Source organism: Protomyctophum bolini (assembly GCF_963924005.1).
Source record: "Protomyctophum bolini genome assembly, chromosome: 7".
NCBI lineage: Eukaryota > Metazoa > Chordata > Actinopteri > Myctophiformes > Myctophidae > Protomyctophum > Protomyctophum bolini.
The window spans coordinates 174009-197912 of NC_137868.1; the positions used below are offsets into that span (position 1 = coordinate 174009).

The 23904-nt window shown below is 38.7% G+C and overlaps 2 protein-coding genes across 6 annotated transcripts in view; both read right to left on the bottom strand.

Annotated features, from left to right (window-relative positions):
* LOC308318949 (uncharacterized protein) lies at nucleotides 1-15775 on the bottom strand (the record flags this gene model as incomplete). Its single annotated transcript, XM_080768687.1, has 7 exons — nucleotides 1-336; nucleotides 781-908; nucleotides 1039-1180; nucleotides 1504-1668; nucleotides 1846-1930; nucleotides 2615-2775; nucleotides 15713-15775. 7 exons carry the CDS (start codon nucleotides 15773-15775, stop codon nucleotides 1-3), a joined length of 1080 nt encoding a protein of 359 aa, XP_080624813.1.
* The window catches only part of LOC308318281 (cilia- and flagella-associated protein 65-like), a 23681-nt gene continuing 15244 nt past the window's right edge, over nucleotides 15468-23904 (bottom strand). For 4 of the 5 annotated variants that reach the window (XM_080767777.1, XM_080767775.1, XM_080767774.1 and 1 more), the window contains one exon: nucleotides 18412-18566. Coding sequence is in view for 1 of the 5 variants with exons in the window: in XM_080767778.1 (XP_080623904.1) it covers nucleotides 15813-16118; nucleotides 16564-16691; nucleotides 16822-16963; nucleotides 17287-17451; nucleotides 17629-17688 (801 nt within the window). In the remaining 4 variants the exon portion in view is untranslated. Of the gene's footprint in view, nucleotides 16119-16563; nucleotides 16692-16821; nucleotides 16964-17286; nucleotides 17452-17628; nucleotides 17714-18405; nucleotides 18567-23904 lie in introns of those variants that run through there. The other variant, XM_080767778.1, reaches the window with a different exon arrangement.

The window sequence follows — 23904 nt, forward strand, 5'->3', positions numbered from 1 at the left end:
TCAATTAGACATTTCATAAACGTCCAAGTCTATTTGTTGAGCGATGAACGCAAAAAAAGTCACGGGTTTGGATTCCTGTCCTGCTATTCCATAGACAGCATTTTGAAGGAATTCCCAAACAGGAGCACACTGTTTCGGGTAATGGATATTAAAAACATAAAACATCTTGAAACAGACATCGACCGCCTGCAGCAATGTGTTTTGTTCCAACGCCTCCCCAGCCAGAATGACGAACGCCTGGGATGACTTTCGAACGTCGTTACCCAGCGACAGGACATAGGGGTACTCTGTTGATGCCCTTGCTTGCTGGGCGTACTCCACCATGTTTGTTCCAACCTGAGCAAGAAATAAACAAAAGGCATATATACATCAACCAAAGTAAGATTGTCGACATACAAAGAGTAAGCAAGACAATGGCGTTCACTGATTGCAGTGGCTGATATGGCATGTTGAGAAATTCATTTTCGGAATAATTCTATAACAAGCAGCCAGGCTCTGCACCACCGTTTTCCCATCTAGACCAAAAATATCTGATCTACCAGCTCACAATGTCAGAAATTTCCCAGTTTGATCCCGGGCTAGCCAAACGGTTGGGTCGAAGTGTCCCTGAGCAAGACTCTGAACCCCTAATTACTCCCGATGAGCAGGTAGGTGCCTTGCATGGCTTCCTCCTAGCAGATGTGATATTGTTGGTCAATGCGCCCCCCCCCCCAGAATATGGCTGCTGGGTTCAAGTGGTTAAATGAGTAACATTTCCTTTAGAAATGCAGAGGGACTTACAGGCTGATGGTCTATAAACGCCAACTTGGACTCCTGGATGGTGTGCCGAATGGTTTTCTTGTTATGTTTATAGACGGTTGGTGGAAGCAGTGCTGGTAACTGGGACAGGGCACGTTCCCCCAAAACATCTGTAGGAACACAATTTTATATGCATCAATATGTGGAATGGCACATGAATGATTGTCATTTAGTAGCAAAAACAAACACCTGCTAAATGTAAATTTGCATTGTCTGCTGTATAATATAACAATATAGTACCAGGTGTTAATCCATCCAACATGTAGAGGAGCTTCCCTTCTCTTCTGGCCAGGTCCAAGATTTTCTCTGCATAAACAGGCAGCCAGGTCTCAAAAGGTTTGGGTGCAGCCTCTCCATGCAGGATCTCAAAGTCCTGTGCAATCTTAACCCATTGATGCCTGAGGCCGAATCTGGGAACGCCTTCTAGGGCCTGACCTAAGGTTTCTGAAAACCTTCAAATTCTGATGATTTTTTTTTTAAATAGTTATGTTGCTACATGTATAGCAATAGCTGATGAGACACAGAGAGCACGGCCGGCATCAAGGGTAGAACAACGTATACGTTGCACCAGGCGTCAATGGGTTAATAAAAAAAAAAACAGGATATGGTACTTTCTATTAAAGTACACAAGGATATTACCAAATACCAATCACTAAATTATGTGGCTCTATTCATTGCTTCAATATATTCAGTTACAACGATTACCTGGTATGCACGTCTGACGAACGGCAAGTTCATTGGTTGGAACCAATTAGTGGTGTCGGCTGTGTTCGTTTCTGACGCTGTTAATACCTTTCTTACGTATTTGACTCTGTCTTCGATTAAACCAGTGGCTGTTAATTTCCCCTGTCCTGTGGTAAACCAGAGTCCCTGTAAAGAAATTAAACTCTTGAATGAACAGAGATGAGGCACATTTTAATTTTGACAGTGGCCAGAAGACGTGGCCGGAACAGGGTTTTTCTGTACATTGGGCATATAAAGTCGTCCAGTACTCTTGTGTCCAAATAACTTTAGCATCAATCCCTTTACAAAATGTGAATTACTCACAAAGCCACTTCTTGAGTCATCTTTCAAGCAGGGAAATGCCTGAATCAAATTACTGGCCATTGCCTGTTTGGTCTCGGAGGCAAGGCTGTAAACACAGGAGAAAAAAATAAATTACCAGCAGAGTCAAACTAGATAGTACTGCTAAAACATGTCACGCACTCCAGTATAATGGCTGTAGCATTTTCTGGAGCTAATAGGGATCATAACAAAAAACACTAAACATGTGTTTTGGTACATGTGTTGTGCATGTTTATGTTGGTAGTCTGTCTTTAAATAATCATTTGATCATACGACTACTTTATTTGCATTTCACCTCAGACACTACTTTCAAGTCACTAATTACTTTTATACTTAATACAAATATAGGTAAATGTTGAGTTTCACAGCTGTAATACTGCGTGTTGTACCAGAAATATAAAGTGAAGAAATAGTAGACGGAGGAATAACACTAGAGTAAATAAATATCACACCAGGAGGCATCAGCTGTTGCTGGATCAGTACGACAAGTCACTGACAGATTTATTTACACCTGGTTATATACAGATTAGTCAACAATCACTTCCGGTCTGGCTTCACAATAAGAGAACTCAATAATAAAATATATATACATAATAAAGATCATATTCCAACAGTAAATGTCAAGACTTGTCCCATCATATCTTTCCCCTGAAAGAAGATTCATATACCTATTTCAAACTAGTGTTTGCATGAGTGTGTGTGTGTGTGTGTGTGTGTGTGTGTGTGTGTGTGTGTGTGTGTGTTTAAGTACCATTCTCCAAACTTCTCTGTGATGTGAGAACACAAAATACGGACGAGGCAACTTCTCTGTATAATAGTTATGGATGGGTTCCTCGCATCCAGGCTCTTTGCATCAAGGGTCACCAGGATCAGCTGGCCTTCAGTCGCGCTTATGAGAACCTGGAGAATATTCTGAGGAAATTGAAAGAAGGGACCACATTGCAGATATTGTTTATTACTCTTCAGTGTTGATTAAATAAAAAGTTACACCCAAGTCTTAAAAGTGGAACTTACAAATTGTGGAATGATATGCAGACCCAAGTAGCGAACTCAGAAGACTGCATACAGTATGTATGCATGTTTGTGAGAGATGTGTACCAGAAAGGACATTCTCATGGCCAAAGTTTAGATAAAACCCCATCTGACCATGTGTTGTTACTGGGACCTCCCAGACCCCCATCTGACCATGTGTTGTTACTGGGACCTCCCAGACCCCCATCTGACCATGTGTTGTTATACTGGGACCTCCCAGACCCCCATCTGACCATGTGTTGTTATACTGGGACCTCCCAGAAGCAAAGATTTGAGTTAGAAATGTTCGCTCTGAAAAAATATACCAGTATATACAAAGATTTGTGCCACATTTTCACAATTAAAAAAAAAGGTTGATAAGCACTGTAGCTAGCTCATACTGTCACAATGCCAGCACACAGTCAGTCAGGCAGACAGACAGACAGACAGACAGACAGACAGACAGACAGACAGACAGGCAGGCAGACAGACAGGCAGGCAGGCAGACTCCACTGCTGTCAAACGAGGTAGTAATCCTCACATACAACCACAGCTAACATGCAAGTGCTTGTTCTGCAATGCTTGGCTTGGGTGCGCCTCCCCTCCCCTCTCCTCTCCTCTCCTCTCCTCTCCTCTCCTCTCCTCTTTTTACAAAATACTTTTTACAAAATACTTTTTACAAAATACTTTTTACAAAATACTTTTTACAAAATACTTTTTACAAAATACTTTTTACAAAATACTTTTTACAAAATACTTTTTGGCAAATTATTTTGGCAAATTATTTTGGCAAATTATTTTAGCAAATTATTTTGGGGGGCAAATTATTTTGGGGGGCAAATTATTTTGCAGGCAAATTATTAGGGTTTTGGCAAATAATTTTTTTAGGCAAATTCTTAGGGTTTTGGCAAATTATTTTTTTAGGCAAATTCTTAGGGTTTTGGCAAATTATTTTGCAGGCAAATTATTTTGCAGGCAAATTATTTTGCAGGCAAATTATTTAGCAGGCAAATTATTTAGCAGGCAAATTATTTTGCAGGCAAATTATTTAGCAGGCAAATTATTTAGCAGGCAAATTATTTTGCAGCCAAATTATTTAGCAGGCAAATTATTTAGCAGGCAAATTATTTTGCAGGCAAATTATTTTACAAAATACTTTTTACAAAATACTTTTTACAAAATACTTTTTACAAAATACTTTTTACAAAATACTTTTTACAAAATACTTTTTACAAAATACTTTTTACAAAATACTTTTTGTCAAATTATTTTGTCAAATTATTTTGTCAAATTATTTTGTCAAATTATTTTGTCAAATTATTTTGTCAAATTATTTTGTCAAATTATTTTGTCAAATTATTTTGTCAAATTATTTTGTCAAATTTGTCAAATTATTTTGTCAAATTTGTCAAATTATTTTGTCAAATTTGTCAAATTATTTTGTCAACTTTTGACACTTTTGGTTGTTGAGAAACAGCTCCTAAAACATTATTTGACACTTTTGGTTGTTGAGAAACAGCTCCTAAAACATTATTTGACACTTTTGGTTGTTGAGAAACTTTTTACAAAATACTTTTTACAAAATACTTTTTACAAAATACTTTTTGTCAAATTATTTTGTCAAATTATTTTGTCAAATTATTTTGTCAAATTATTTTGTCAAATTATTTTGTCAAATTAAATTATTTTGTCAAATTATTTTGTCAAATTATTTTGTCAACTTTTGACACTTTTGGTTGTTGAGAAACAGCTCCTAAAACATTATTTGACACTTTTGGTTGTTGAGAACCAGCTCATAAAACATTATTTGACACTTTTGGTTCAATTTCCCCGCCCATACGCATCAAGTCTACCGAAGTATCAGAAAATGAAAAAAAATGTGGGTTATAGCCCATGTTTTTTGAAATTTTGGAAAAAAAAGTTAGCCTCGTTTCTCATCATTTTGGACCGTGGGCATACTATGGCACGCCGTTTTTCATCATTTTTGAGGATTTGAAAAAAATGAAAAATGAAAAAAACGGTGGGTTATAGCCCATGTTTTTTGAAATTTTGAAAAAAAAAGTTAGCCTCGTTTCTCATCATTTTGGACCACAAATTTCGTACGGCATACTATGGCACACCGTTTTTCATCATTTTTGAGGATTTGAAAAAAATGAAAAATGAAAAAAACGGTGGGTTATAGCCCATGTTTTTTGAAATTTTGAAAAAAAAAGTTAGCCTCGTTTCTCATCATTTTGGACCGTGGGCTAGGGTTAGGGTTAGGGTTAGGGTTGGACCGTGGGCTATAGCCCATATCGTACGGCATACTATGGCACGCCGTTTTTCATCATTTTTGAGGATTTGAAAAAAATGAAAAATTAAAAAAAACGGTGGGTTATAGCCCATGTTTTTTGAAATTTTGGAAAAAAAAGGTAGCCTCGTTTCTCATCATTTTGGACCGTGGGCTATAGCCCATATCGTACGGCATACTATGGCACGCCGTTTTTCATCATTTTTGAGGATTTGAAAAAAATGAAAAATGAAAAAAACGGTGGGTTATAGCCCATGTTTTTTGAAATTTTGGAAAAAAAAGTTAGCCTCGTTTCTCATCATTTTGGACCGTGGGCTATAGCCCATATCGTACGGCATACTATGGCACGCCGTTTTTCATCATTTTTGAGGATTTGAAAAAAATGAAAAATGAAAAAAACGGTGGGTTATAGCCCATGTTTTTTGAAATTTTGAAAAAAAAAGTTAGCCTCGTTTCTCATCATTTTGGACCGTGGGCTATAGCCCATATCGTACGGCATACTAAGGCACGCCGTTTTTCATCATTTTTGAGGATTTGAAAAAAATGAAAAATGAAAAAAACGGTGGGTTATAGCCCATGTTTTTTGAAATTTTGGAAAAAAAAGTTAGCCTCGTTTCTCATCATTTTGGACTGTGGGCTATAGCCCATATCGTACGGCATACTATGGCACGCCGTTTTTCATCATTTTTGAGGATTTGAAAAAAATGAAAAATGAAAAAAACGGTGGGTTATAGCCCATGTTTTTTGAAATTTTGAAAAAAAAAGTTAGCCTCGTTTCTCATCATTTTGGACCGTGGGCTATAGCCCATATCGTACGGCATACTATGGCACGCCGTTTTTCATCATTTTTGAGGATTTGAAAAAAATGAAAAATGAAAAAAACGGTGGGTTATAGCCCATGTTTTTTGAAAAAAAAAGTTAGCCTCGTTTCTCATCATTTTGGACCGTGGGCTATAGCCCATATCGTACGGCATACTATGGCACGCCGTTTTTCATCATTTTTGAGGATTTGAAAAAAATGAAAAATGAAAAAAACGGTGGGTTATAGCCCATGTTTTTTGAAATTTTGGAAAAAAAAGGTAGCCTCGTTTCTCATCATTTTGGACCGTGGGCTATAGCCCATATCGTACGGCATACTATGGCACGCCGTTTTTCATCATTTTTGAGGATTTGAAAAAAATGAAAAATGAAAGAAACGGTGGGTTATAGCCCATGTTTTTTTGAAATTTTGAAAAAAAAAGTTAGCCTCGTTTCTCATCATTTTGGACCGTGGGCTATAGCCCATATCGTACGGCATACTATGGCACGCCGTTTTTCATCATTTTTGAGGATTTGAAAAAAATGAAAAATGAAAAAAACGGTGGGTTATAGCCCATGTTTTTTTGAAATTTTGAAAAAAAAAGTTAGCCTCGTTTCTCATCATTTTGGACCGTGGGCTATAGCCCATATCGTACGGCATACTATGGCACGCCGTTTTTCATCATTTTTGAGGATTTGAAAAAAATGAAAAATGAAAAAAACGGTGGGTTATAGCCCATGTTTTTTGAAATTTTGAAAAAAAAGTTAGCCTCGTTTCTCATCATTTTGGACCGTGGGCTATAGCCCATATCGTACGGCATACTATGGCACGCCGTTTTTCATCATTTTTGAGGATTTGAAAAAAATGAAAAATGAAAAAAACGGTGGGTTATAGCCCATGTTTTTTGAAATTTTGGAAAAAAAAGTTAGCCTCGTTTCTCATCATTTTGGACCGTGGGCTATAGCCCATATCGTACGGCATACTATGGCACGCCGTTTTTCATCATTTTTGAGGATTTGAAAAAAATGAAAAATGAAAAAAACGGTGGGTTATAGCCCATGTTTTTTGAAATTTTGAAAAAAAAAGTTAGCCTCGTTTCTCATCATTTTGGACCGTGGGCTATAGCCCATATCGTACGGCATACTATGGCACGCCGTTTTTCATCATTTTTGAGGATTTGAAAAAAATGAAAAATGAAAAAAACGGTGGGTTATAGCCCATGTTTTTTGAAATTTTGAAAAAAAAAGTTAGCCTCGTTTCTCATCATTTTGGACCGTGGGCTATAGCCCATATCGTACGGCATACTATGGCACGCCGTTTTTCATCATTTTTGAGGATTTGAAAAAAATGAAAAATGAAAAAAACGGTGGGTTATAGCCCATGTTTTTTGAAATTTTGGAAAAAAAAGTTAGCCTCGTTTCTCATCATTTTGGACCGTGGGCTATAGCCCATATCGTACGGCATACTATGGCACGCCGTTTTTCATCATTTTTGAGGATTTGAAAAAAATTAAAAATGAAAAAAACGGTGGGTTATAGCCCATGTTTTTTGAAATTTTGGGAAAAAAAGTTAGCCTCGTTTCTCATCATTTTGGACCGTGGGCTATAGCCCATATCGTACGGCATACTATGGCACGCCGTTTTTCATCATTTTTGAGGATTTGAAAAAAATGAAAAATGAAAAAAACGGTGGGTTATAGCCCATGTTTTTTGAAATTTAAAAAAAAAAAGTTAACCTCGTTTCTCATCATTTTGGACCGTGGGCTATAGCCCATATCGTACGGCATACTATGGCACGCCGTTTTTCATCATTTTTGAGGATTTGAAAAAAATGAAAAATGAAAAAAACGGTGGGTTATAGCCCATGTTTTTTGAAATTTTGAAAAAAAAAGTTAGCCTCGTTTCTCATCATTTTGGACCGTGGGCTATAGCCCATATCGTACGGCATACTATGGCACGCCGTTTTTCATCATTTTTGAGGATTTGAAAAAAATGAAAAATGAAAAAAACGGTGGGTTATAGCCCATGTTTTTTGAAATTTTGGAAAAAAAAGTTAGCCTCGTTTCTCATCATTTTGGACCGTGGGCTATAGCCCATATCGTACGGCATACTATGGCACGCCGTTTTTCATAATTTTTGAGGATTTGAAAAAAATGAAAAATGAAAAAAACGGTGGGTTATAGCCCATGTTTTTTTGAAATTTTGAAAAAAAAAGTTAGCCTCGTTTCTCATCATTTTGGACCGTGGGCTATAGCCCATATCGTACGGCATACTATGGCACGCCGTTTTTCATCATTTTTGAGGATTTGAAAAAAATGAAAAATGAAAAAAACGGTGGGTTATAGCCCATGTTTTTTTGAAATTTTGAAAAAAAAAGTTAGCCTCGTTTCTCATCATTTTGGACCGTGGGCTATAGCCCATATCGTACGGCATACTATGGCACGCCGTTTTTCATCATTTTTGAGGATTTGAAAAAAATGAAAAATGAAAAAAACGGTGGGTTATAGCCCATGTTTTTTGAAATTTTGAAAAAAAAGTTAGCCTCGTTTCTCATCATTTTGGACCGTGGGCTATAGCCCATATCGTACGGCATACTATGGCACGCCGTTTTTCATCATTTTTGAGGATTTGAAAAAAATGAAAAATGAAAAAAACGGTGGGTTATAGCCCATGTTTTTTGAAATTTTGGAAAAAAAAGTTAGCCTCGTTTCTCATCATTTTGGACCGTGGGCTATAGCCCATATCGTACGGCATACTATGGCACGCCGTTTTTCATCATTTTTGAGGATTTGAAAAAAATGAAAAATGAAAAAAACGGTGGGTTATAGCCCATGTTTTTTGAAATTTTGGAAAAAAAAGGTAGCCTCGTTTCTCATCATTTTGGACCGTGGGCTATAGCCCATATCGTACGGCATACTATGGCACGCCGTTTTTCATCATTTTTGAGGATTTGAAAAAAATGAAAAATGAAAAAAACGGTGGGTTATAGCCCATGTTTTTTGAAATTTTGGAAAAAAAAGTTAGCCTCGTTTCTCATCATTTTGGACCGTGGGCTATAGCCCATATCGTACGGCATACTATGGCACGCCGTTTTTCATCATTTTTGAGGATTTGAAAAAAATGAAAAATGAAAAAAACGGTGGGTTATAGCCCATGTTTTTTGAAATTTTGGAAAAAAAAGTTAGCCTCGTTTCTCATCATTTTGGACCGTGGGCTATAGCCCATATCGTACGGCATACTATGGCACGCCGTTTTTCATCATTTTTGAGGATTTGAAAAAAATGAAAAATGAAAAAAACGGTGGGTTATAGCCCATGTTTTTTGAAATTTTGAAAAAAAAAGTTAGCCTCGTTTCTCATCATTTTGGACCGTGGGCCCATATCGTACGGCATACTAAGGCACGCCGTTTTTCATCATTTTTGAGGATTTGAAAAAAATGAAAAATGAAAAAAACGGTGGGTTATAGCCCATGTTTTTTGAAATTTTGGAAAAAAAAGTTAGCCTCGTTTCTCATCATTTTGGACTGTGGGCTATAGCCCATATCGTACGGCATACTATGGCACGCCGTTTTTCATCATTTTTGAGGATTTGAAAAAAATGAAAAATGAAAAAAACGGTGGGTTATAGCCCAAGTTTTTTGAAATTTTGAAAAAAAAAGTTAGCCTCGTTTCTCATCATTTTGGACCGTGGGCTATAGCCCATATCGTACGGCATACTATGGCACGCCGTTTTTCATCATTTTTGAGGATTTGAAAAAAATGAAAAATGAAAAAAACGGTGGGTTATAGCCCATGTTTTTTGAAAAAAAAAGTTAGCCTCGTTTCTCATCATTTTGGACCGTGGGCTATAGCCCATATCGTACGGCATACTATGGCACGCCGTTTTTCATCATTTTTGAGGATTTGAAAAAAATGAAAAATGAAAAAAACGGTGGGTTATAGCCCATGTTTTTTGAAATTTTGGAAAAAAAAGTTAGCCTCGTTTCTCATCATTTTGGACCGTGGGCTATAGCCCATATCGTACGGCATACTATGGCACGCCGTTTTTCATCATTTTTGAGGATTTGAAAAAAATGAAAAATGAAAAAAACGGTGGGTTATAGCCCATGTTTTTTGAAATTTTGAAAAAAAAAGTTAGCCTCGTTTCTCATCATTTTGGACCGTGGGCTATAGCCCATATCGTACGGCATACTATGGCACGCCGTTTTTCATCATTTTTGAGGATTTGAAAAAAATGAAAAATGAAAAAAACGGTGGGTTATAGCCCATGTTTTTTGAAATTTTGAAAAAAAAAGTTAGCCTCGTTTCTCATCATTTTGGACCGTGGGCTATAGCCCATATCGTACGGCATACTATGGCACGCCGTTTTTCATCATTTTTGAGGATTTGAAAAAAATGAAAAATGAAAAAAACGGTGGGTTATAGCCCATGTTTTTTTAAATTTTGGAAAAAAAAGTTAGCCTCGTTTCTCATCATTTTGGACCGTGGGCTATAGCCCATATCGTACGGCATACTATGGCACGCCGTTTTTCATCATTTTTGAGGATTTGAAAAAAATTAAAAATGAAAAAAACGGTGGGTTATAGCCCATGTTTTTTGAAATTTTGGGAAAAAAAGTTTGCCTCGTTTCTCATCATTTTGGACCGTGGGCTATAGCCCATATCGTACGGCATACTATGGCACGCCGTTTTTCATCATTTTTGAGGATTTGAAAAAAATGAAAAATGAAAAAAACGGTGGGTTATAGCCCATGTTTTTTGAAATTTTGAAAAAAAAGTTAGCCTCGTTTCTCATCATTTTGGACCGTGGGCTATAGCCCATATCGTACGGCATACTATGGCACGCCGTTTTTCATCATTTTTGAGGATTTGAAAAAAATGAAAAATGAAAAAAACGGTGGGTTATAGCCCATGTTTTTTGAAATTTTGGAAAAAAAAAGTTAGCCTCGTTTCTCATCATTTTGGACCGTGGGCTATAGCCCATATCGTACGGCATACTATGGCACGCCGTTTTTCATCATTTTTGAGGATTTGAAAAAAATGAAAAATGAAAAAAACGGTGGGTTATAGCCCATGTTTTTTGAAATTTTGAAAAAAAAAGTTAGCCTCGTTTCTCATCATTTTGGACCGTGGGCTATAGCCCATATCGTACGGCATACTATGGCACGCCGTTTTTCATCATTTTTGAGGATTTGAAAAAAATGAAAAATGAAAAAAACGGTGGGTTATAGCCCATGTTTTTTGAAATTTTGGAAAAAAAAGTTAGCCTCGTTTCTCATCATTTTGGACCGTGGGCTATAGCCCATATCGTACGGCATACTATGGCACGCCGTTTTTCATCATTTTTGAGGATTTGAAAAAAATTAAAAATGAAAAAAACGGTGGGTTATAGCCCATGTTTTTTGAAATTTTGGGAAAAAAAGTTAGCCTCGTTTCTCATCATTTTGGACCGTGGGCTATAGCCCATATCGTACGGCATACTATGGCACGCCGTCTTTCATCATTTTTGAGGATTTGAAAAAAATGAAAAATGAAAAAAACGGTGGGTTATAGCCCATGTTTTTTGAAATTTTGAAAAAAAAAGTTAGCCTCGTTTCTCATCATTTTGGACCGTGGGCTATAGCCCATATCGTACGGCATACTATGGCACGCCGTTTTTCATCATTTTTGAGGATTTGAAAAAAATGAAAAATGAAAAAAACGGTGGGTTATAGCCCATGTTTTTTGAAATTTTGGAAAAAAAAGTTAGCCTCGTTTCTCATCATTTTGGACCGTGGGCTATAGCCCATATCGTACGGCATACTATGGCACGCCGTTTTTCATAATTTTTGAGGATTTGAAAAAAATGAAAAATGAAAAAAACGGTGGGTTATAGCCCATGTTTTTTTTAAATTTTGAAAAAAAAAGTTAGCCTCGTTTCTCATCATTTTGGACCGTGGGCTATAGCCCATATCGTACGGCATACTATGGCACGCCGTTTTTCATCATTTTTGAGGATTTGAAAAAAATGAAAAATGAAAAAAACGGTGGGTTATAGCCCATGTTTTTTTGAAATTTTGAAAAAAAAAGTTAGCCTCGTTTCTCATCATTTTGGACCGTGGGCTATAGCCCATATCGTACGGCATACTATGGCACGCCGTTTTTCATCATTTTTGAGGATTTGAAAAAAATGAAAAATGAAAAAAACAGTGGGTTATAGCCCATGTTTTTTGAAATTTTGAAAAAAAAGTTTGCCTCGTTTCTCATCATTTTGGACCGTGGGCTATAGCCCATATCGTACGGCATACTATGGCACGCCGTTTTTCATCATTTTTGAGGATTTGAAAAAAATGAAAAATGAAAAAAACGGTGGGTTATATCCCATGTTTTTTGAAATTTTGGAAAAAAAAGTTAGCCTCGTTTCTCATCATTTTGGACCGTGGGCTATAGCCCATATCGTACGGCATACTATGGCACGCCGTTTTTCATCATTTTTGAGGATTTGAAAAAAATGAAAAATGAAAAAAACGGTGGGTTATAGCCCATGTTTTTTGAAATTTTGAAAAAAAAAGTTAGCCTCGTTTCTCATCATTTTGGACCGTGGGCTATAGCCCATATCGTACGGCATACTATGGCACGCCGTTTTTCATCATTTTTGAGGATTTGAAAAAAATTAAAAATGAAAAAAACGGTGGGTTATAGCCCATGTTTTTTGAAATTTTGGGAAAAAAAGTTAGCCTCGTTTCTCATCATTTTGGACCGTGGGCTATAGCCCATATCGTACGGCATACTATGGCACGCCGTTTTTCATCATTTTTGAGGATTTGAAAAAAATGAAAAATGAAAAAAACGGTGGGTTATAGCCCATGTTTTTTGAAATTTTGAAAAAAAAAGTTAGCCTCGTTTCTCATCATTTTGGACCGTGGGCTATAGCCCATATCGTACGGCATACTATGGCACGCCGTTTTTCATCATTTTTGAGGATTTGAAAAAAATGAAAAATGAAAAAAACGGTGGGTTATAGCCCATGTTTTTTGAAATTTTGGAAAAAAAAGTTAGCCTCGTTTCTCATCATTTTGGACCGTGGGCTATAGCCCATATCGTACGGCATACTATGGCACGCCGTTTTTCATAATTTTTGAGGATTTGAAAAAAATTAAAAATGAAAAAAACGGTGGGTTATAGCCCATGTTTTTTTGAAATTTTGAAAAAAAAAAGTTAGCCTCGTTTCTCATCATTTTGGACCGTGGGCTATAGCCCATATCGTACGGCATACTATGGCACGCCGTTTTTCATCATTTTTGAGGATTTGAAAAAAATGAAAAATGAAAAAAACGGTGGGTTATAGCCCATGTTTTTTTGAAATTTTGAAAAAAAAAGTTAGCCTCGTTTCTCATCATTTTGGACCGTGGGCTATAGCCCATATCGTACGGCATACTATGGCACGCCGTTTTTCATCATTTTTGAGGATTTGAAAAAAATGAAAAATGAAAAAAACAGTGGGTTATAGCCCATGTTTTTTGAAATTTTGAAAAAAAAGTTTGCCTCGTTTCTCATCATTTTGGACCGTGGGCTATAGCCCATATCGTACGGCATACTATGGCACGCCGTTTTTCATCATTTTTGAGGATTTGAAAAAAATGAAAAATGAAAAAAACGGTGGGTTATAGCCCATGTTTTTTTGAAATTTTGAAAAAAAAAGTTAGCCTCGTTTCTCATCATTTTGGACCGTGGGCTATAGCCCATATCGTACGGCATACTATGGCACGCCGTTTTTCATCATTTTTGAGGATTTGAAAAAAATGAAAAATGAAAAAAACGGTGGGTTATAGCCCATGTTTTTTTGAAATTTTGAAAAAAAAAGTTAGCCTCGTTTCTCATCATTTTGGACCGTGGGCTATAGCCCATATCGTACGGCATACTATGGCACGCCGTTTTTCATCATTTTTGAGGATTTGAAAAAAATGAAAAATGAAAAAAACAGTGGGTTATAGCCCATGTTTTTTGAAATTTTGAAAAAAAAGTTTGCCTCGTTTCTCATCATTTTGGACCGTGGGCTATAGCCCATATCGTACGGCATACTATGGCACGCCGTTTTTCATCATTTTTGAGGATTTGAAAAAAATGAAAAATGAAAAAAACGGTGGGTTATATCCCATGTTTTTTGAAATTTTGGAAAAAAAAGTTAGCCTCGTTTCTCATCATTTTGGACCGTGGGCTATAGCCCATATCGTACGGCATACTATGGCACGCCGTTTTTCATCATTTTTGAGGATTTGAAAAAAATGAAAAATGAAAAAAACGGTGGGTTATAGCCCATGTTTTTTGAAATTTTGAAAAAAAAAGTTAGCCTCGTTTCTCATCATTTTGGACCGTGGGCTATAGCCCATATCGTACGGCATACTATGGCACGCCGTTTTTCATCATTTTTGAGGATTTGAAAAAAATGAAAAATGAAAAAAACGGTGGGTTATAGCCCATGTTTTTTGAAATTTTGAAAAAAAAAGTTAGCCTCGTTTCTCATCATTTTGGACCGTGGGCTATAGCCCATATCGTACGGCATACTATGGCACGCCGTTTTTCATCATTTTTGAGGATTTGAAAAAAATGAAAAATGAAAAAAACGGTGGGTTATAGCCCATGTTTTTTGAAATTTTGGAAAAAAAAGTTAGCCTCGTTTCTCATCATTTTGGACCGTGGGCTATAGCCCATATCGTACGGCATACTATGGCACGCCGTTTTTCATCATTTTTGAGGATTTGAAAAAAATTAAAAATGAAAAAAACGGTGGGTTATAGCCCATGTTTTTTGAAATTTTGGGAAAAAAAGTTAGCCTCGTTTCTCATCATTTTGGACCGTGGGCTATAGCCCATATCGTACGGCATACTATGGCACGCCGTTTTTCATCATTTTTGAGGATTTGAAAAAAATGAAAAATGAAAAAAACGGTGGGTTATAGCCCATGTTTTTTGAAATTTAAAAAAAAAAAGTTAACCTCGTTTCTCATCATTTTGGACCGTGGGCTATAGCCCATATCGTACGGCATACTATGGCACGCCGTTTTTCATCATTTTTGAGGATTTGAAAAAAATGAAAAATGAAAAAAACGGTGGGTTATAGCCCATGTTTTTTGAAATTTTGAAAAAAAAAGTTAGCCTCGTTTCTCATCATTTTGGACCGTGGGCTATAGCCCATATCGTACGGCATACTATGGCACGCCGTTTTTCATCATTTTTGAGGATTTGAAAAAAATGAAAAATGAAAAAAACGGTGGGTTATAGCCCATGTTTTTTGAAATTTTGGAAAAAAAAGTTAGCCTCGTTTCTCATCATTTTGGACCGTGGGCTATAGCCCATATCGTACGGCATACTATGGCACGCCGTTTTTCATAATTTTTGAGGATTTGAAAAAAATGAAAAATGAAAAAAACGGTGGGTTATAGCCCATGTTTTTTGAAATTTTGAAAAAAAAAGTTAGCCTCGTTTCTCATCATTTTGTTCCTTAAAAAACTTAAAACAATGCTGGAAATGTAGGAAAAAATATTTATTTTAGTATTAATAAGGTGCTTCATTAATAGGTAGCTTTTTTCAATATGCTTCAAGCATAACAGTGTCTAAACAGTGCAAAAACCTCACCTTCAGCATAATTTGCTCATTCCAAATATACAGTGCAATCTGTTTGAACAACTTAAAGTGCTATAACATGATGTATAAAATGAACACTTAGAACAGTGCAATAATGTCACCTTCAGCACAAATACACACCCAACTCACCAGATCCTCCACATCAACAGCTTCCCCTGCCACCTGGGCAGCGAGAGAGGACATCCAAAACATTACATCGCTCAATTAGACATTTCATAAACGTCCAAGTCTATTTGTTGAGCGATGAACGCAAAAAAGTCACGGGTTTGGATTCCTGTCCTGCTATTCCATAGACAGCATTTTGAAGGAATTCCCAAACAGGAGCACACTGTTTCGGGTAATGGATATTAAAAACATAAAACATCTTGAAACAGACATCGACCGCCTGCAGCAATGTGTTTTGTTCCAACGCCTCCCCAGCCAGAATGACGAACGCCTGGGATGACTTTCGAACGTCGTTACCCAGCGACAGGACATAGGGGTACTCTGTTGATGCCCTTGCTTGCTGGGCGTACTCCACCATGTTTGTTCCAACCTGAGCAAGAAATAAACAAAAGGCATATATACATTAACCAAAGTAAGATTGTCGACATACAAAGAGTAAGCAAGACAATGGCGTTCACTGATTGCAGTGGCTGATATGGCATGTTGAGAAATTCATTTTCGGAATAATTCTATAACAAGCAGCCAGGCTCTGCACCACCGTTTTCCCATCTAGACCAAAAATATCTGATCTACCAGCTCACAATGTCAGAAATGTCCCAGTTTGATCCCGGGCTAGCCAAACGGTTGGGTCGAAGTGTCCCTGAGCAAGACTCTGAACCCCTAATTACTCCCGATGAGCAGGTAGGTGCCTTGCATGGCTTCCTCCTAGCAGATGTGATATTGTTGGTCAATGCGCCCCCCCCCCCCCAGAATATGGCTGCTGGGTTCAAGTGGTTAAATGAGTAACATTAACATAGAAATGCAGAGGGACTTACAGGCTGATGGTCTATAAACGCCAACTTGGACTCCTGGATGGTGTGCCGAATGGTTTTCTTGTTATGTTTATAGACGGTTGGTGGAAGCAGTGCTGGTAACTGGGACAGGGCACGTTCCCCCAAAACATCTGTAGGAACACAATTTTATATGCATCAATATGTGGAATGGCACATGAATGATTGTCATTTAGTAGCAAAAACAAACACCTGCTAAATGTAAATTTGCATTGTCTGCTGTATAATATAACAATATAGTACCAGGTGTTAATCCATCCAACATGTAGAGGAGCTTCCCTTCTCTTCTGGCCAGGTCCAAGATTTTCTCTGCATAAACAGGCAGCCAGGTCTCAAAAGGTTTGGGTGCAGCCTCTCCATGCAGGATCTCAAAGTCCTGTGCAATCTTAACCCATTGATGCCTGAGGCCGAATCTGGGAACGCCTTCTAGGGCCTGACCTAAGGTTTCTGAAAACCTTCAAATTCTGATGATTTTTTTTTTAAATAGTTATGTTGCTACATGTATAGCAATAGCTGATGAGACACAGAGAGCACGGCCGGCATCAAGGGTAGAACAACGTATACGTTGCACCAGGCGTCAATGGGTTAATAAAAAAAAAAACAGGATATGGTACTTTCTATTAAAGTACACAAGGATATTACCAAATACCAATCACTAAATTATGTGGCTCTATTCATTGCTTCAATATATTCAGTTACAACGATTACCTGGTATGCACGTCTGACGAACGGCAAGTTCATTGGTTGGAACCAATTAGTGGTGTCGGCTGTGTTCGTTTCTGACGCTGTTAATACCTTTCTTACGTATTTGACTCTGTCTTCGATGAAACCAGTGGCTGTTAATTTCCCCTGTCCTGTGGTAAACCAGAGTCCCTGTAAAGAAATTAAACTCTTGAATGAACAGAGATGAGGCACATTTTAATTTTGACAGTGGCCAGAAGACGTGGCCGGAACAGGGTTTTTCTGTACATTGGGCATATAAAGTCGTCCAGTACTCTTGTGTCCAAATAACTTTAGCATCAATCCCTTTACAAAATGTGAATTACTCACAAAGCCACTTCTTGAGTCATCTTTCAAGCAGGGAAATGCCTGAATCAAATTACTGGCCATTGCCTGTTTGGTCTCGGAGGCAAGGCTGTAAACACAGGAGAAAAAAAAAACTAAATTACCAGCAGAGTCAAACTAGATAGTACTGCTAAAACATGTCACGCACTCCAGTATAATGGCTGTAGCATTTTCTGGAGCTAATAGGGATCATAACAAAAAACACTAAACATGTGTTTTGGTACATGTGTTGTGCATGTTTATGTTGGTAGTCTGTCTTTAAATAATCATTTGATCATACGACTACTTTATTTGCATTTCACCTCAGACACTACTTTCAAGTCACTAATTACTTTTATACTTAATACAAATATAGGTAAATGTTGAGTTTCACAGCTGTAATACTGCGTGTTGTACCAGAAATATAAAGTGAAGAAATAGTAGACGGAGGAATAACACTAGAGTAAATAAATATCACACCAGGAGGCATCAGCTGTTGCTGGATCAGTACGACAAGTCACTGACAGATTTATTTACACCTGGTTATATACAGATTAGTCAACAATCACTTCCGGTCTGGCTTCACAATAAGAGAACTCAATAATAAAATATATATACATAATAAAGATCATATTCCAACAGTAAATGTCAAGACTTGTCCCATCATATCTTTCCCCTGAAAGAAGATTCATATACCTATTTCAAACTAGTGTTTGCATGAGTGTGTGTGTGTGTGTGTGTGTGTGTGTGTGTGTGTGTGTGTGTGTGTGTGTGTTTAAGTACCATTCTCCAAACTTCTCTGTGATGTGAGAACACAAAATACGGACGAGGCAACGTCTCTGTATAATAGTTATGGATGGGTTCCTCGCATCCAGGCTCTTTGCATCAAGGGTCACCAGGATCAGCTGGCCTTCAGTCGCGCTTATGAGAACCTGGAGAATATTCTGAGGAAATTGAAAGAAGGGACCACATTGCAGATATTGTTTATTACTCTTCAGTGTTGATTAAATAAAAAGTTACACCCAAGTCTTAAAAGTGGAACTTACAAATTGTGGAATGATATGCAGACCCAAGTAGCGAACTCAGAAGACTGCATACAGTATGTATGCATGTTTGTGAGAGATGTGTACCAGAAAGGACATTCTCATGGCCAAAGTTTAGATAAAACCCCATCTGACCATGTGTTGTTACTGGGACCTCCCAGACCCCCATCTGACCATGTGTTGTTACTGGGACCTCCCAGACCCCCATCTGACCATGTGTTGTTATACTGGGACCTCCCAGACCCCCATCTGACCATGTGTTGTTATACTGGGACCTCCCAGAAGCAAAGATTTGAGTTAGAAATGTTCGCTCTGAAAAAATATACCAGTATATACAAAGATTTGTGCCACATTTTCACAATTAAAAAAAAAGGTTGATAAGCACTGTAGCTAGCTCATACTGTCACAATGCCAGCACACAGTCAGTCAGGCAGACAGACAGACAGACAGACAGACAGACAGACAGACAGACAGACAGGCAGGCAGGCAGACAGACAGGCAGGCAGGCAGACTCCACTGCTGTCAAACGAGGTAGTAATCCTCACATACAACCACAGCTAACATGCAAGTGCTTGTTCTGCAATGCTTGGCTTGGGTGCGCCTCCCCTCCCCTCTCCTCTCCTCTCCTCTCCTCTCCTCTCCTCTCCTCTCCTCCCCTCTCCTCCCCTCTCCTCCCCTCCCCTCCCCTCCCCTCCCCTCTCCTCTCCTCTCCTCCCCTCCCCTCCCCTCCCATCAGCTGTTAAACAAAAGCAGGTACACTCTGTAACGATGCATTGCTGTTTGCTGTTTGCAGACAGTAGCCTATAAGATGCACGTGTGCGCGCACACACACACACACACACACACACACACTGTCCTGGTTGTAGTTTAAAGGGATGCACGCGCATGCGCACACGCACAGTACACACACACACACACACACACACACACACACACACACACACACACACACACACACACACACACACACACACACACAGCGTTGATTGGGCCAGACGTGCATGTCTACTGTCTGTAGACATGCAGGTCTTGTAGGTCTGCTATTTTTTTTAAAGAAAAATCTAAAGAACGACTGACATAGAAACATAGGCTTTTTCAGAAAACTGTCAGGATGTAGAAGACATTTTTTTAATAATCTGATCTCTCAGGTCAGAATGGGCTAATCACATTTACACAGACCAGACCTGTGGGCCAGCGGCCGGCCTACTTGGGAACAAGGTGTCTTCGACTATGCCTGCCTGGACCTCTTGGTACCACAATAGCGCACCTCAAATTCCCTTAAATAACTCCATTTCGACCTGAGGCTGATTCTAAGAGATTCCTGGCAAAAACCTACGTTTCTATGTCAGCGTTTCTCAAAGTCTTTCGTGTCCAGGGAAGTGCATTTGAAAACACTTTGAAGCCCTTCACCTGAGTGTCAACTCTTGGTTGCATTCTTGGATCATGCAGACCTGTGGCAAATTGAAAAATATGTTTTGTGTACTGTGTACACAATACTGTATATCACTGACAGGTGGAAACAGTGCATCTCCACAATAGTTCTGTTATTACTTTTACAATGTTTTAACAGCCGATCAACAAGCTCACAACACGTCACATCGTGACACATTGAGAGCTTTCAGATCTGCTATTTTTTGTACAACACTGACAAAGTAGGAAATTCATTTACAAAAGCTTAATATGGAGATACACACGCTTCTGCCTGACAGCAACGATATGTAGACACATGGGAGATGTGGGAAAAAAACACTTAATGTACAATTTATCACATCCCAGTAGTCATTTTACAGAAACATCCCGTAACTGCATCGCATCCCTGTAGTCCATCCTCTCATTTATCAAACACATATTGATCATCCTCAAGGCAAAGGCACCTTTTAAGCAGCATTTAAAAAAGAAACACTATACAAATTGGAAAGATTGGCTTGCAACAAAAACCCTAACCCGGTCTGGGGGGGTAGGAGGGCCCGCTCGCCGCGGCCCGGGACCTTGAAGGGGTGGAAGAAGATCTATTGATTGATTGATTGATTGAAATATTTATTAACAGTTTGCAGAATCACAGTACATTTCAAGCACGGGGTAAGGGGTCGACACTATGCCAGTCTAACCAGTGATCCCACACAGGGGTAAGGGGGTCGACACTATGCCAGTCTAACCAGTGATCCCACACAGGGGTAATGGGTCGACACTATGCCAGTCTAACCAGTGATCCCACACAGGGGTAAGGGGTCGACACTATGCTAGTCTAACCAGTGATCCCACACAGGGGTAAGGGGGTCGACACTATGCCAGTCTAACCAGTGATCCCACACAGGGGTAAGGGGTCGACACTATGCCAGTCTAACCAGTGATCCCACACAGGGGTAAGGGGTCGACACTATGCCAGTCTAACCAGTGATCCCACACAGGGGTAAGGGGTCGACACTATGCCAGTCTAACCAGTGATCCCACACAGGGGTAAGGGGTCGACACTATGCCAGTCTAACCAGTGATCCCACACAGGGGTAAGGGGTCGACACTATGCCAGTCTAACCAGTGATCCCACACAGGGGTAAGGGGTCCACACTATGCCAGTCTAACCAGTGATCCCACACAGGGGTAAGGGGTCGACACTATGCCAGTCTAACCAGTGATCCCACACAGGGGTAAGGGGTCGACACTATGCCAGTCTAACCAGTGATCCCACACAGGGGTAAGGGGTCCACACTATGCCAGTCTGACCAGCGATCCCACACAGGGGTAAGGGGTCCACACTATGCCAGTCTGACCAGCGATCCCACACAGGGGTAAGGAAGGGGTCGACACTATGCCAGTCTGACCAGCGATCCCACACAGGGGTAAGGGGTTGGTTGACACTATGGCAGGTAAATAGAATGTTGGGACATGTGGAGTTTGCTTTGGAGTTGCCCTAAACTGCAAGTGCACGTTTGAGTGAGGAGTCTGCTAAAAACAATACAATAAAATAAAGTAAAACAATTATAAATATTATTCTCTGGTATCGGTATTCGGTAACGCCTAACACAGAAATTGTGGTATCGGGACATCCCTAGTTATAAAATTATGTAATATTTTTTCTTGGTCCCATTTTATTGTCTTTATACATGCTTCCACTTGGTGTTTTAATCGGTCATTTTTGTCTTACCACTGTTATGCTGATGTCACCCAGCTCTATTTTGCATTTAAACCCTCTGATCATAGACTTTTAACGAACACTTTTAGAAGGACTCATATCACCCCTATGCTTGCTGCTTTACACTGGCTTCCAATTGACTGCAGAATTGTTTTTAAATTTGTATTAATCACTTTTAAAGCTCTCCATGGGCTGTCTCCTATGTACATGACTGAATTATTATCCCCCAAAGCAAATGTGAGAACACTGAGGTCTTCAGGTAAGTTCCCAATACAAGACTAAGAACTAAAGGCGATAGAGCTTTTGAAGTTGTAGCCCCTACCCTATGGAATTAATTGCCCCTTTCCCTAAGGAGGGCAGAATCTGTCGAGACGTTCAAAAAGCTGCTAAAAACCCATTTGTTTCAAAAGCACTTTTGTCTGTAATATTGTCTATATGGTACTGCATGTTTATATATTTTTTTTCTTTTGTATTATTACTCTGTCATTGTGTTTTCGTTTTATTGTTGATCTATGTGTTGCTCATGTTTTATTTAATTTTATTTATTGTAAAGCACCTTGTGACATTTGTTTTGAAAGGCGCTTTATAAATAAAATGTACCTTACCTTTACCTAATATTATACTGCTGTTATTCTAGTATAAAATAACAGTATAATATTCCTGACATGTAGTGGAGTAGAAGTACTGGAAATTGGAAATACTTGAGTAAAGTACAAATAACTCAAAATGTTACTAAAGAACTCCAGTAAATGTTACTTTACACCAGAGGTTCCCAGCCACTGGTACTAGAACCTCTGGTGGTAATTGAGCCCCCTCTGGTGGACACACAGAGGTACTGACACACAGAGGAGGCTCAACTACAGCTGATCAATAAGCAATTGGTTGAAACAGGCTCTCCAGCCGTGCTGAAATGAGCACGACAGCACAGCTAGACGTTAGTAGAAGATTCGAGAAGGGATTAATCACGTTATAAATATCATCAGTTGAGCTGATTAGTGATTAGACTGAGTTTTGTCAGAGCAGCAGAATTATTGAATTAGGAATGGATTTTAATAACAGTTATTATGGAGGTCCTTGAAGAGACACATCAGTTTAAAAGGTTGTATTTTAACATCAGTTATTATAGGAATGGAACACAAAGGGCAGGTCTACGCTGCTGTATTTTAACATCAGTTATTATAGGAATGGAACATAAAGGGCAGGTCTACGCTGCTGTATTTTAACATCAGTTATTATAGGAATGGAACATAAAGGGCAGGTCTACGCTGCTGTATTTTAACATCAGTCTTTATTGAATTTTAATTCACACATTAATCATGTTACCAAGATTGCCTTTTTTCACCTTAGAAATATTGCACGAATCAGAGCCTATTTGTCTTTGGACGATGCAAAAACGCTAATCCACGCCTTTGTTTTTTCTTTGCTTGACTACTGCAATGCTCTTTTTTCTGGACTGCCTAAGAAAACAACTGACAGATTACAACTTGTCCAAAATGCAGCAGCCAGAGTTTTAACTAGAACTAAGATGAGAGAACATATTACTCCAGTTTTGGCTTCACTGCACTGGCTTCCGGTTGTTTTTAGGATTGATTTTAAAATTCTTTTACTTGTCTATAAAGCTCTCAATGGTCTCGCACCTTCCTACCTACATGACTGCCTGCCTAAATATGTCCCAAACCGCACCCTAAGGTCTTCCACTGCTGGCCTGCTCGCTTTGCCTAAGAAAATGGCAACTAAAAAATACGGGGAAGCAGCTTTTTTGCTTCTACGGGCCGACGGAGATCTATCTTAGGAGAAATCTAAATATTGCTTTGATGCTCATATTATCCTTAGGAAGTATTAAGAAGTTTGTATTAGAATATGCATGATATAGGGCTGGAATACACATGGACCTATAGCTGCAATTTGCAACTCTAGATTTTTTTAAATAATGGGATGAATCTAGAGTTTAGTTGCAATACTCTCCATTGACTCCCCAGTCCCCACTTATCCAATAAATATCGCTTTGCTATAAGTTATTCATGCATCCCTCTTTTATCCATCCGGCGAGACGGGTCGCCGCATTTTAAGAGCACCAGTAACTCCTCCAGGTGCTCCTCTGAGTAGGCT